General features: G+C 36.8%; 1 protein-coding gene across 5 annotated transcripts in view; it reads right to left on the bottom strand.

The window, feature by feature from the left end:
• GLMN (glomulin, FKBP associated protein) overlaps positions 1–15,145 on the bottom strand; it is a 45,178-nt gene that overhangs the window by 12,780 nt on the left and 17,253 nt on the right. For all 5 annotated transcript variants that reach the window (XR_008715780.1, XM_055585161.1, XM_055585162.1 and 2 more), the window contains exons 8-16: positions 11,312–11,499; positions 10,856–10,909; positions 9,433–9,463; positions 9,238–9,327; positions 7,205–7,246; positions 7,032–7,105; positions 5,654–5,738; positions 2,348–2,454; positions 1,401–1,464 (exon numbers count right to left, since the gene is read on the bottom strand). Coding sequence is in view for 4 of the 5 variants with exons in the window: in XM_055585161.1 (XP_055441136.1) it covers positions 1,401–1,464; positions 2,348–2,454; positions 5,654–5,738; positions 7,032–7,105; positions 7,205–7,246; positions 9,238–9,327; positions 9,433–9,463; positions 10,856–10,909; positions 11,312–11,499 (735 nt within the window). In the remaining variant the exon portion in view is untranslated. The remainder of the gene's footprint in view (positions 1–1,400; positions 1,465–2,347; positions 2,455–5,653; positions 5,739–7,031; positions 7,106–7,204; positions 7,247–9,237; positions 9,328–9,432; positions 9,464–10,855; positions 10,910–11,311; positions 11,500–15,145) is intronic.

The raw sequence follows: 15,145 nt of genomic DNA, 5'->3' as shown, positions 1-15,145 counted from the left end.
AATAAAACTAAAGAGCACTGATAGCATAGTGAAGAATATACGATAGCACCCAGACAGGATAGAGTTGTCAGGGGCTAGGGATGGGTGTGGAATGATGACATCAGCATTAACTGGGAGGGGAAAAGGGAGCTTCTCGTGATGTTAGTAATGTTCTATATTTGATAAGGATTTGGATAAGAGATTTAAGCATTTGTTAAAACTCAGTTAATGTATAATTAAAATTTGGGCATTAGATTTTATGTGAACTTTAACTCAAAGAAAAATTATACACAAGTATTTAACTCTTTTGAATGAAATATGTGCTGAAGTATTTATGGGAAAGTATGATGATGTTTGTAGTTTACCCTGAACTGCATCAAAAAATAAAGAGAGACTGAAGGATGGGTAGAGGATAGAGAGATGGATAAGTGATAATAGCAGAGTAAAATGTTAACAGTAGAATCTCTGCAGTGCATAAAACAGCGATCACTCTGAAATTCTTTCAACTTGGCTTTATGTTTGAAAAAACGTTAGAAAAAAAAGCATCCTTGTTTAGAGTATCCACTAGTCAGTGATAGCACATAACTATCTTTGGCTGAAGAGCAATGAATGGGAAGTCAGATCACTGGATCTAATAGATTCAGTCAAAAATCTACTGCTACTTTCTCCATAAATGTTTGATCCCAAATCATGATTTACTTTAAAGAAAAAAAAAAAAGGCTCTGGGATTCTTATATAAAACTCAATTACTTTCATTTCATTTATTACTTTCTAAAAAGCTTAATCATGCATGTAATTCAGGTAGTTACAGTTAATAAGATGACACATATAGAGAAAGCAACTATTAGAGTTAAGTAGAAAGAGAAGATAAAAAGCAAATATAATTTTACTGTATGACAAATCTCCCTCAAATAGTTTTCTGCTTATTGAATACCTCTTATGGTGCACTATTTTTAAAAATTTCAACTTCCTACACATTATTCCAAAGGTGCTGTTAACAGATTTAGTGCTGAAAATGCTTCAATTTGTTAAGTCCGATGAGGGGGATATCAGATTATTTTATTTTGTATAGCTCAGACGTAAATCATGAGCTATATAGGTGAAGGTTAATGAACAAGATAAGCAAACATATGTTGAGTTTCAAAAGGTTAGTTAACTCAGGAGCTGCAACTTACCTACGTAACAGAGCTAAGTGATGCTCACAGCAAGAGCACAGAGGCACAACAGGAAAAGGAAAGGGCAGTTGGATGTGGGGTGGTCAGGACTCCTGGGAATTAACTTCTAGTTTAAAGAATAATTGTTGGCACTTATTGCAACTGGGTAAAATACTACTCACTGGCTTAAGTAGATACTGATAAGAAAATAAAAAAACATTCCTTACGCATTTGAATAATAGTTTCTTTTTAAAAAAATTCACTTACTTGATTGTCTTTTTCATTATCTTTGATAACCAAATACCTCAATAAATTCAACGAAGCCATTATCCTGTTAATTAAAAAAATATGATTTGTTACTTACAGTACAATTTTACATAATCAGCAATTTCAGTGAATAAAGGTTAAGTTAAAACCTTGGGTATATTTCTCCAATTATGTTTGGGCATCCAAAACTTTTCCTTTAAAATATTTTATCACATATCTTCCTCCCTTAGCATAATTTATTACTCTCATTCTCCAAGTTCACAAAATTTAATTGTGAAAATTACTATTCTCTTTTTCCCCAAGGGAGACTGCTGCTGTTGCTACTGCTGCTAAGTCACTTCAGTTGTGTCCGACTCTGTGCGACCCCAGAGACGGCAGCCCACCAGGCTGCTCCGTCCCTGGGATTCTCCAGGCAAGAACACTGGAGTGGGTTGCCATTTCCTTCTCCAATGCATGAAAGTGAAAAGTGAAAGTGAAGTCGCTCAGTCGTGTCCGACTCTTAGCGACCCCATGGACTGCAGCCCACCAGGCTCCTCTGTCCATGGGATTTTCCAGGCAAGAGTACTGGAGTGGGGTGTCATTGCCTTCTCCACCAAGGGAGACTTGTTATCTTTAATGTTTGAGAATACCATCTTCTTGAATTTTAAGATTCCTTTTATATACAACTATATCTCAACATTCATTCTAGTAATACTAAAAGTAAAATTACATATTGTATATGAAAAAAAAAGATGTATGTCTTGGAAAATGAAACAATAAAATCCAAACATATAAGCAACTAAACAACAACAAAAATTATTTAAACATGTAAATATGTAATTTTATGAACTAACCATTAACTATAAAATCACAGGAAAGTATGTTTTATTTTAGTTTAGGTTCCCAAAACAGGGGTTTCCCATTTTATTCTGAATTTACTATGTGAACCTTAGTAATGGTCACCTCACCTATCTGAGTTTTGCAGTAGATCTGTTTCAGCACCCTCTGGGAGAACGAGTACCAAATCCAGAAGGGAAATCAGCTGTGGTCCTGTAAACCATTTGTTCTGTGTTTTCTAAGAAGCAAAAGAAAACATGATAAAGGCTTTAAATAACAGGTTGATACATACATGTAGTATTTATTTTCCTAGTACCTTGATACTACAAAAATTAGCCATTACACATTTTAAATACCTATTTTTAACTTTGATTTCCATTCACTATTTCCAGGCACTTGGAACAAACCCTGCTAGTTTGAGAGCACTGGTATGCTCTTTCTCTGTTCTCTATATGGAATTACTGAGTATTTACAGACTTCAGTTTCCATTAATATTTCACAAGTATGCAGCAAAACAAAAAGAAATCATATTATTAGAATTAATACAATTTAAATCTATAGTTAACAATTTCAAAATCCAAGTTTTTAAAAAAGAGTAGAAATGGGGGGGAAAATATACAAGCATACCTCATTTTACTGCACTTCACTTTACTGCATTTTTTTACATAGTGAAGGCTAGTGGCAACTTTGTGTCAAGTGAGTCTATCAGCACCATGTTTCCAACAGCATTTATTCACTTCACATCTGTGTCACATTTTGATCATTCTCCAAAATTTCAAGCTTTCATTATTATATATTTTTCAGGGTGATCTGTGATCAGTGATCTTTGATGTTATTATCATTAACTGACTGTTTAGGGGCACCATGAACCATGCTCACAGAAGACAGTGAACTTGAAAAGTATGTGTGTTTTGACTGTTCCATTGTCTGGCCATTCCTCTGTCTCTCTCCCTCTCCTTGGTCTTCCCTAGTTCCTGAGACACAATAGTCCTGAAACTAGGCCAATTAATAACCCTACAATGTATTCAAGTAAAAGGAAGAGTAATACAAGTCTCATTTTAAATCAAAAGCTAGAATTGATTAAGCTTAGTGAGGAAGCATGTCGAGGCCAAGCTAGGCCTCTTGTGCCAAAATTAGCCTAAATGCAAGTTAGCCTAAATGCAAAGGAAAAGTTCTTGAAGGAAATTTAAGAGCTACTCTACTGAACACCTGAATGATAAGAAAGTGAAATAGCCTTATTGCTGATATGGAGACAGTTTTAGTGGTCTGGATAGAAGATCAAACCAACCACAACATTCTCTTAAGCCAAAATGTAATCTAGAGCAAGGCCCTGACTCGTCCATTTAATTAAGGCTATGAGGTGAGAAAGCTGCAAAACGAGTTTGAAGCTAGTAGATGTTGGCTCATAAGGTTGAAAAAGCAGCCAATCCCAGACCTAACAGTGCAAGGTGAAGCAGCAAGTGCAGATGTAGAAGCTGCAGTGATTCAGAAAATCTCCGAAGGTAATTTTGGGCTTCCCTTGTGGCTCAGATGGTAAAAAATCTGCCTGCAATGCAAGAGACCTGGGTTCGATCCTTGGGTTGGGAAGATCCCCTAGAGGAAGGCATGGCAACCCATTCTAGTATTCTTGGCTGGAGAATCCCCATGGACAGAGGAGTCTGGTGGGCTACTGTCCATGAGGTTGCAAACAGTTGAACACAACTCAGTGACTATGCACAGCACAGGAAGGTAATTAATGAACATACCTACACTAACCAAAGGATTTTCAATGTAGATGAAAATAGACTTATACTGCAACAAGATGCCACCTAGGCTTTCACAGCTAGAGGAGAAAATGCCTGGCTTCAAAGCTTCGAAGGACAGACCAACTCTCAAGAGTTAATACAGTTGGTGGCTTGAGGCTGAAACTAATGCTTAATTTTTACTGCTCCAAAAATCATAGGGTCTGTAAGAATCATACCAAATCTACTCTGCCTATGCTGTATAAATGGAACAATAAAACCTTGACAGCATATTTGTTTATAACATGGTTTATTGAACACTTTAACCCTACTCTTGAGATTTATTGCTCAGAAGAAAGATTACTTTCAAAATATTACTACTGCTCACTGACAATGTACTTTGTCACTTAAAAGATTTAAGGAAGATATAAAATGAGATTAATGTCTTCATGCCTGCTAGCACAATATCCATTCTGCAACCCATGGAAAAAGGAGTAATTTCAACTTTAAAGTCTTAGTCTTTAATAAATACATTTCATAAAGCTATTGCTTCAGAGACAGTGATTCTTCTGATGTATCTGGGTAGATCAAACTGAAAACCTTCTGGAATCATTCGTGATTCATGAGAAAAGGTCAAAATATCAACATTCACAGGAATTTGGAAGAAATTGATTCCAACCCTCACAGATGACTTGAAGAGTTCAAGACTTCAGTGGAGGGACTTCCCTGGTGGTCCAGTGGTTAAGAATCCATCTTCCAATGCAGAGGATGTAGGTTCACTCCCTAGTCAGAGAACTAAGATCCCACATGTAACAGGGCAACTAAGCCCACATGCCACAATCAGAGAAAACCCACATGCTGCAACAAAGACCCAGCACAGCCAAAATTTTTTTAAAAAAGGAAGTAACAATAACTGTGGTGGAAACAGCAAGAGAACTAAAATTAGAAGTGGAGCCTGAAGATGTAAATGAACTGCTGCAATTTCAATGATAAAATCTGAACAGATGAGGAGCTGTTTCTCCTAGGTTGGCAAAGAAAATTGTGTCTTGAGACGGAATAGACTCCTGATGAAGATGCTATTCAGACTGCTGAAATGACAACAAAGGATTTAGAATATTACATAAAACTTAGTTGATAAAGCAGTGGCAGAGTTTGAGAGGACTGACTTCAATAATCAAAGAACTTTTATGGGTAAAATGATGTGAGACAGCTTTGCATGCTGCAGAGAAATCATTTGTGAAAGAAACAATCAACTTGGCAAACTTTACTGCTGTCTTACTTTAAGAAATAGCCACAGCACCTTGATCAGTAGCCATCAACATCGACCTTCCACTAGGAAAAAGATTACAACTCCCTGAAGTTTCAGATGATAGCTAGCATTTTTAAGAAAAACAGTATTTTAAAATTAAGGTATGTACATTGTTTTTTTTAGACATAATGCTACTGCACTTAACAGATTAAAATGTAGTCTAATTAACTTTGATATGCACTGGAAAACCAAGAATTTTGTGTGACTTGCTTTACGGAGATTTCTGCTTTATCATGGTGATCTGGAGCCAGACCCATACTATCTCTGAGATGTGCCTGTACCCTAATATTAGAGATAGAAAAGGTCCATAGAGCAAGATTCCACATTAATGTATGCCACAAATGAGTAAATAAGTCCTACAAAATAAAAGAATAAATTGATAATTGACGCCTTAGTTATGCTCTTACCTTTAACGAAATGTCAATTTGATTTTTGATATTTTGAATAATAAAGGCCTCCACACCTGAGTGATTACTTGTACTCAGTAAGCACCTTTAAAGCAAAATTACAATACATTTGAAATTATCCTGGACTGCATTATAAATTAAATGATGATGAAAGTTCTACAAATTCAAATGGGCCATGTGTTATTTGCAGAAATAGGAAAAAAACAGTGCAGACAACGACAAAGTCACCTGTTATGGCTACTGCCCTCACTAACTGGCAAATTCTATTTTAACTGGGTTTTTCCAAAAAGAAATTTCTATTAAACCAAATTTGAATCTTTTTATGCATATATGTGCAATGTGCATATATGCACATTTTATGCATATATGCATTATGTGCAATGATCTAACACAGCAAGTACAGTCACTAGTATAATAGCTTAAAAACTCCCCAAATTATTCCCTGTTTGACTAGTCTGGTTAGATTAACTTAATTGCAAAGAAAGGAAACTCAACCTGATCAACCTAAGAACAGGGAGTTTTCTGGGTAGGAATACAGGTAGATCAGAATAGGAAAGCTGGTATTAGACCTAAGCATCAAATGGAGATTTCATAAACCGACTCTGATTCTTATCAAACAGAAATGAAGAAAAAAGGAATCAAGAGTGATAGTATTGGGCAATCCCAAAGAACACTTCTTACTTAGCATGTTACCACTGCCCCAATTTGGTTTTAACTCATTTTTATTACCCAGGTATCAACAAACTAAGGTCTGCAGGCCAAATCCAGCCTACTGCCTGTTTTGTTTTATTAGAACACACTGACCCTTACTACAAACACAAAGTTGAGCAGTTGTAACAGAGGCTGTGTGGCCCATAAAAACTATATTTACTTAGGGCTCTTTAAGAAAATTTGCTGATCTTCAAATCAGAGCTGCTAGAATCTTTTGGTCCTCAAACAGTACTATTAATAAGCTCCACTGTTAAAGTGAATAGGCTGTCAAAGGTTATAACTCCATTAATTTCAAGAGCCATTAATTTCAACTGTGAATAATGGATATTTATTGACATATATAAAGTTCTAGCAGAAGCCATACCAATCTCAGTTTAATCTTTTCAGTCTACTTTAATTTTAGTGTATTTCAATTAATTGAACTGAAGTGTGTGTGTGTGTGTGCGTGTATATATATATATACACACACACGTTTATTATGTAATATTCACACAATATATATTTATATATGTATCCATAATTTTTGATTAATTCATCTCTACCTATCAAAGAGAAGAGAGTGGAATTACATGCAAAACATACCAAAATACAATAATCTTGAATAATTAATGGCATCAATTTGGTTTTTAATCAACCACACATTTCTCAATTAACCTTTGATACATACCTAAATAATGTATATTTGCCTTGTGGATCCAATTTGTTAATATACAGCCGAAGCACAGCTAAACCTTTTTTCCTCTAAAACGGAACAAATAATATTGTTACATAAACTAAAGATTAAATTATTAAAACTTTTCACTGAAACTCATTATTATTTAGTCCCAGATATTTACATACCAATGTCTCAATGGGGCAGAGGGTCATTACTTTGACTAAGCCCTGGAAATAAAAAACCAAATTTATTTCAAACATTAGATTATATTGACTACAAAGAAACAACTATATTATTAATGTATACTAAAAATTCAGAGAAATGAGGATAAGAGATTTAAAGCTGAAGTAATTTTTGCCTTAAGCCTTTCATTCTACTGTTATGCCTATAGGAAGCTAAGTACAATCCATTTTGTAACTGGTATTGAGTGGGTGTTACCAAGTGTATAGTTAGAAGCACATAGTAATTTTCAATTACATCTAGAGTGGCAAAAGAAATGAAATCAAACATGTAGAAATATAATCCACTAATTTAAAATAATCAGACTTATTATATACTAACAGAAGCCAGAAAAACATTTACTTTTGCTTTATAGACTTTGCCAAAGCCTCTGACTGTGTGGATCACAACAAACTGTGGAAAATTCTTAAAGAGATGGGAATACCAGACACTTGACCTGCCTCCTGAGAAATCTGTATGCAGATCAAGAAGCAACAGTTAGAACTGGACATGGAACAACAGGCTGGTTCCAAATACGTCAAGGCTGTATATTGTCACCCTGCTTATTTAACTTAAATGCAGAGTACATCATGCGAAATGCCGGCTGGATGAAGCACAAGCTAGAATCAACACTGCCGGGAGAAATATCAATAAGCTCAGATACACAGATGACACCACCCTTATGGCAGAAAGTGAAGAAGAACTAAAGAGCCTCTTGATGAAAATAAAAGAGGACAGTGAAAAAGTGGCTTAAAGCTCAATATTCAGAAAACTAAGATCATGGCATCCAGTCCCATCACTTCATGGCAAATAGATGGGGAAACAATGGAAACAGTGACAGACTATTTTTTTGGCTCCAAAATCACTGCAGATGGTGATTGCAGCCATGAAATTAAAAGATGCTTGCTCCCTGGAAGAAAACCTATGACCAACCTAGACAACATATTAAAAATTAGAGACGTTATTTTGCTAGCCATGGTCCATCTAGTCCATCTAGACTACATCCAGTAGTCATGTATGTGAGAACTGGACTATAAAGAAAGCTAAGCGCTAAAGAATTGATGCTTTTGAACTACGGTGTTGGAGAAGACTCTTGAGAGTCCCTTGGACTGCAAGGAGATCCAACCAGTCCATCCTAAAGAAAATCAGTCCTGAATATTCATTGGAAGGACTGATGCTGAAGCTGAAACTCCCATACTTTGGCCACCTGATGCGAAGAACTGACTCACTGGAAAAGACCCTGATGCTGGGAAAGATTGAAGGCAGGAGGAGAAGGGGACAACAGAGGATGAGATGGTCAGATGGCATCACCGATGCAATGGTCATGAGTTTGAGTAGGTTCCAGGAGTTGGCGATGGACAGGGAAACCTGGCGTGCTGCAGTCCATGGGGTTGCAAAGAATCGGACATGACTGAGCGACCGAACTGAAACTGATTTTTCTATTTAAATAGTGGAAAAACAATTTGCTACATTGACATCTAAGACCTATTTGGCTATGATAACAAAAAACTAATAAACAGGGGCAAAACAAATCACAGGAGAGAAAAACAAAATATTTTTGTAGTAATGAATTATATATGCCTTGATGTAGTCCTGAGGACCTGAGTTATGATAAAAGTAAAGGAGCTTCATTTTTCAAGGTTCCTACAGAACGAAAGTGTTAAAGAAGAAAGTTGTATTTCCCACTGGATGCTATACTGTCAAATATAGTAGTCACTAGCCACATATAGCTAGTTAAGGTTAAATTAAATAAAATTTAGAATTCAGTTCTTTATGTCACACCAGCCACGTTTTCAAGTGTTCAATATGGCTAGTGGCTTTCAAACCGCACAGCACAGATAACAGGATACTTTTGCCATTACAGAAAGTTCTACTGGACAGCAAGGTACCAGAGTTTTCAAAGGATATGGAGAAAAAAGCAGGAAAGGAATCTGAGAAGAACTTAAGTTTAGAATAGAAAAGCAGCATTTTTCAAGATTAGAATACATATTTTACTTACCTGAGGTACAGTAAGAAAACTCTTGATTTCTAAGTACTGGTGAAGTAGACTGTTGTCCTCTATTCTCAATAAACCATTCTCCAACAGATCCTACAGATTAAAATATATGCAGAGATACAAATATGGTAACATCAACAGCTGTATTTGTTAACATGACTGTGTATTTAAATTATAATGGTTGCAAACAAATCTTACCAATCCTTTGGAGAAAACAGACTCCTCTGTTCTGGAAGAGAGTATTAAAATTTATCAACATGGTTTTCTAAATTGCTTTAGAATTATTCTTCACTTTAGGAAAATAAATCAAAAATTGAATTTTATATACTTTAAAAAAGCATATTAAGGAGAAATTCTGTTGAAGAACTTAGTCAAAATTCTTAATCCACCTTTGATCTGTCTTTTGATTTGGCTACTGACAGCAAAATTTACCATAATCAGTCCACTCAGGGCTTATTTCCTGGTGTCAGATCAGTAGAATTTCAATACCAAGTGCTAAGAAATAAATTATGCCTGATATAATGCCATGTATTCTAATCGATTAATTGGTTAACTCTTTCAAATTCTTTATATGTATCTATATATATAAAGTAATGCTTTCCATTTATTTATTTTTTAAAGGTTTACAATCATTGTTAATGAAATATTTAAGATCCGTGGCAAAAAATATGATCTTAGGCTCCAGGTTCTTGTTCTAACCATAAGAGGAATTAAAAGTGTTCCGTTTTTTGCCTCAATGACTAAACAGTTTGGAAATTTTAAGACTATAGAACTGAATATTAAAATCAATACACATTCTCATTTTATGTATATAACAGGAACTATGTAAAATCATTAACACATACACAATACAGTAAATTTACAGAGTTAGTAACTACTTGTGCCAGGAGACCCTTGGAAATTCCTGCCTTGCAGGCCGAGGCTTTGGACATTTGCCATGTAACAAATCTTCCTTCACCTGGGAAGAGGCAGGATTAATCAAGTGTCACTAGTTTTCCTATAGCACCGAAAGGCCCTGACTGATCTCAAGAGAGAATTTCAACGTGTTATAGAGAAAGAAAACAAACCATAGAGTTGTGTAAGATTCTTAAATATCTATCTGGGAAAACTGCATACCTGTTACTTGGTAATTTTTTTTAAAAGAGAAAGTTTTTCTTCTTATTGGTGCCTCAAATGAGAAAAGCTATTGAATGATATCACTGTCAATAATCTAAGCTATAAAAGGTAGAGTCTTATGATGCAGTTCACAGATTGTATCCACGAAGCAAAACCATGGATGAATTTCTTTCTTGACCACCTCTCCTTAGACTGGAAGAGGCTGCAGTGGGATAGAGGTATTTTAATTTACCAACTTCTGAAATAAGCAAAGAAACCCTAGAAGCAGATCACTGGAAATTTCCTTAAAAGACAATATTTTAATATTATCTTTAGCTTAAAATAAGAAATTTTGTTGTAAAGATCCCTTTGGTTCATTTCTGTCTCTTGTGAATACTTGCTTCACTATTTTATAAAATAATTAATTAACTAGGGTCTGGCAAAGACAAAGTAGTTTCCCTTGATCTTGATAAGGGCTATTTTAACACTATTATTTAATTCTGAGATGCTACTTAAATAATCTTACCTTTGTAAAAGGACTTCAATATGCCCCATATTAAACTGCAAAAGATATGATGGGCTAAAATAGAAAAAATGTATATATAAACACATACACATATACATGTACTTTTAGAAGCGCATATCCACTCAGGATTACATTAATAATCCAGTTAAAAGATGATGGCAATTTAGACCACCCTATTGGCAACTGGCCCAACAGCTTCAAACCAGGCTCAGTTTAACACTTTCTGACTCTTGTCCCAATCATTCCTTATGTCTATTTCAATGCCTCCCCTCCAACCCTTTTTACTACTGATGATTACTGGCTTTAAAAAGATTATAGGCAGTAATACTTAGAATAAAAATAGGTTTTGTTTAAACTTCACTGAAAATGTACTAATACGTTAATAAATATACATTGGACATTTGATAAATGCGTTTGATGCTATTCCTTTTAGAATACATAAACACTAACTCCTACCTTAAGACCATTGGAAGCTGATCAATACTGATGCCCTGAACAAATACTAGATATGCCAGAGAAGCCATAGAGTCTGATAACTGTTTGTCTTCTTCTTCCTCAAATTCAAGATAATCCCAAGTCTTCTTTTTCCTTCCATGATTAAAAATCATTTTGGGAAAAGGGTATCCAATTGCTGACAAAAATCCCTGTGAAATGGATAAAAAAGGAAGCTACAGCAGACACTCTACTGTGCCCTCTCCCACCCCATATTCACGTCCTATATAATCCTCTCCTCTTGAGCGTGGGTAGGACCTGTGAGACTTGCTTCTACCCAGCAGACTATGGCAAGATGCCACCCCATGATCAGATTGTGTTCTACTGCAAAAGTGAAGCGATTTTTGCAGATGTAATTAGAGCCCCAAATCAGCTGATGTGAGTTAAGAAGGGAGACTATCCTCTGTGGGCCTGACTTAAGAGGAAGAATGTTTTTAAAGAGGATCCAGGCCCTCTTGAAGAGTCAGAAACTCACCTCTGCTGGCTTTAAAGAACTCAGCTGCCAAGTTATGAGGGGGCCTATTTAGAGGGCTATCTGGCAGGGAACTACAGGCAGCTTCTAGAAACTCAAAGTGGTCCCTAGCCAGCAAGAAAATGGAGTGTGTGTATGCTCAGTAGCTCAGTCATGTCCGACTCTTTCCAACCCCATAAACTGTGTGGCCCACCAGGCTCCTCAGTCCTTGGAATTTTCTAGGCAAGAAAACTGGAGTAGGTTGCCAAATGGAGACCTCAATCCTGTAGCTTCAAGAAGATGAATTTCTGCCAACAATCTGAAGGAAGTGAGTAGGAAGATGAAACAGTTCTGGAGAGAGATGCTGGTGATGGTTACACAACAATATGAATGTATTTATGCCACTGAACTATACGGTTAATGGTTAAAATGGTAAATTTTATATATGTGTGTATTAGTCATGTCCGACTCTTTGTGACCCCATGGACTGTAGCCACCAGGCTCCTCTGTCCATGGAATTCTCCAGGCAAGAATACTGGAGTGGGTAGCCATTCCCTTCACCAGGGGAATCTTCCTGACCCAAGGATTGAACCCTGGTCTCCTGCATTGCAGGCAAATTCTTTACTATCTTAGCCATCAGGGAATATTTTATAATTAAAAAAATGCTTCAGAGATACCTGAGAACCTAAACATGTGAGACATACAAGGATCATGAAATGCCAATAGACTAATCAAGTGAAGAATACTCCAGTAACAATGTTCTACCGACCACTGTCTGCTGGATATGGACTGGCTAGTAGGCGCTTGTGTTTTAAGAGAAAGAGAAGCATCCCCACATGTGTTAACTACTACAGTTTCATGTTTGTTTTAAGAGGAGAAGGAAAGAGAAAAAGAGAGACTTAAGAAACACAAGATTGCTCCTGTGCCTTTTATTCTACTTCTAGTGTGCTAGAAAGCATCTGATCTTCAGTGTCCAATGAAATTAACCTGAGTTTTGGCTCTACCATTTATTAGCTGTGAGATACTGGGTTAGTTCCTAACCTCTCCAAAGCCTTAGTTTCCTTATAAAGAAAATGACATTACACCTATGTCAATATTTATTGAGAAAGTTCCACCAAAAAAGTTCAAGAAAGTTAAAGGCCACAAGAAACTACTAAATAAAAGTCAAAAGGGAATGACAAAAACAGCTAAGTCAGAATGAACACTGATGTTCCACATAATCACTAATTTATTCAATAAATACTTGAGTGCCAGGCACTGGGCCGGATATTGTGGAGAATTAGAAAGCCAAATAAGACTTTTCCAGTCTTTAGGGAGTTAAAATCTGCCTATCCCAGATGGCTCCATTAGTCATTTCAAAACATAAAAAAGAACCATGGAAACTCATCCTCAGTCACAAGAGACTGCTATTCAGCTACCAGATGCTAAATACATATTGATTTTCGAAGCTACACATTCTTATTATAGCTATAAAACAAAAATTGACTATATTGATTCCAAATGTCCTATTAATAATGAAGTTTCATTTCTTTATCCAGCCAGTACTAGATGTTGTTCTTTTCCCCACAGAGTAAGGTTAGCCTTTTAAAAAATCGTTATATGTAACCAGATTCTACAGTGCTGCTGTAGGTATTTGGGGTTCACCTGTGTCCCAATTAGAGCCTTCACTGTCTATCCACGTATCACTCAGCTGACTTGCTCAGACCCAACATACCTGACCCGCTACAATTTCTCATGGCAGTCTTTGCCCTCTCATGGAATGTTCCCATGCTGCAACCCTTGGGGCATTCAAGCAGTACTCTGCCAAAACAACCTGTGCCAGAGGGATGGCTGAGATGTGCCGCACTTACCTCTCCTTCAGCAGCACCTTCTCACTTCATTTCATGCCCCAATTTCATCTGTATTTCTTAACTGCTTTGTGCTTCTTCACTGCTGGCTCTACTTGTAATGCTCTTTCCACTGGGATCTTAGAACCTCTTCCTAACACCCTCAACCTCTTCATAGGATGCTTGCTGTAGCTCAATGCTCTAATTAAACCTGACTGGTTTCTGGTGGGAGCTGCTCATACTCTCCCATCTCTTACATCGCACAGCCAGAAAAGCAGCAGCAGGAAGGCGTGGTATGGGTAGAGGCTTAGTATTATCTTAGTTCTTCCTGCACTCTCAGGCAAAAGCACATTTTCCTTTGAAGCAGATGTCATAGTGCCCTTTATCTGTCCTCATCTCTGTCATATGCTGACTTTCTGGTCATTTCCCCATGTTCACTGAAGGCTGGTATCTGCTCACATGCCTTTTCTCTACCCAGCTCCTGCTATGATCCTGGAGTTATGCAGATAACTCCTACAGCAGGTCAGCCTCATGGTGTTTCTGACCACTAAATTCTAACGACCTTAATTTCTAATCCATTTTGGCACCAAATTCCATCCTGGATCTCTGTCAACATTTGGAGCTATTCTATATTAGATACCTAAACTCCAGCATCTCATTTTCTGACTACAATTTCTTATCTTATCTCTCCTACCAACCTACTTATCTACCTCTGACTTCTCTAGTATTATGATGCCTTCATTTTTAACCTACCCATCTGTCCCTCCTTAATCCACTTCTTTCCCTAACCAACCAATGCACTATTATTTGAACTATCTGCACCCTATATTTCCTTTAGCTACGTGTACCCAACAAAATGCCAGCCTTGGAAAGACAGCTACAATTCACCTTTCTACTTCAACACCCAGACAGCTGATACTACTGGAGAAAAACCACACAAATACTTATTTCTACAGCTGTGGTCTTCAACAACAAACCCCAAGTGCTCAGAACTACTGACTAATGCTCTCTTGGTCTTCTATCTCTCTTTTCATTCCACTCAATATTCCAAACCTTTATCAGTTTTCTGAAGCCCCCTGTTCAATCCTCATTTCTACCTCCTCATTCTTAGGAAACATGAGGCCAGTGGGTCTGATTCCCTTGATGATAACACTTCATTTCTGCTACAAATTTTTCTACACGCATATCTGTTCTACATGTTCTTCCTCTCCAGGTGTCCTCGATCCTGTGCCCAGCTATCTGCTCTCCTCCTGCCACATTACTTCAGTTTTTCCATAACACTTTTCTTTTCCCCTCTGATGGTTTCCACCCCTTTAGCCTATAAATATGCTCAAGCCTCCCTATCTCTCCCAATTACCTTCATGTCTTCTCTACTGCCTTTTCCTTACTCCTCCAAACTCTTCTAAAGTGTAGCTTATATCAGTTATCTCCTTTGTCTCATTTTTCATGCACTCCTTTATCTACTCAACTGATTTCTGTCTCCCACACTCTACTCAAATTGCTCTTGCTAAGATTATCAAT

This window comes from Bubalus kerabau, chromosome 6 (assembly GCF_029407905.1).
Source record: "Bubalus kerabau isolate K-KA32 ecotype Philippines breed swamp buffalo chromosome 6, PCC_UOA_SB_1v2, whole genome shotgun sequence".
Taxonomy (NCBI): domain Eukaryota; kingdom Metazoa; phylum Chordata; class Mammalia; order Artiodactyla; family Bovidae; genus Bubalus; species Bubalus kerabau.
Note: the sequence above shows the minus strand (reverse complement) of the source record. Positions and strands in the feature narration are given on the sequence as shown.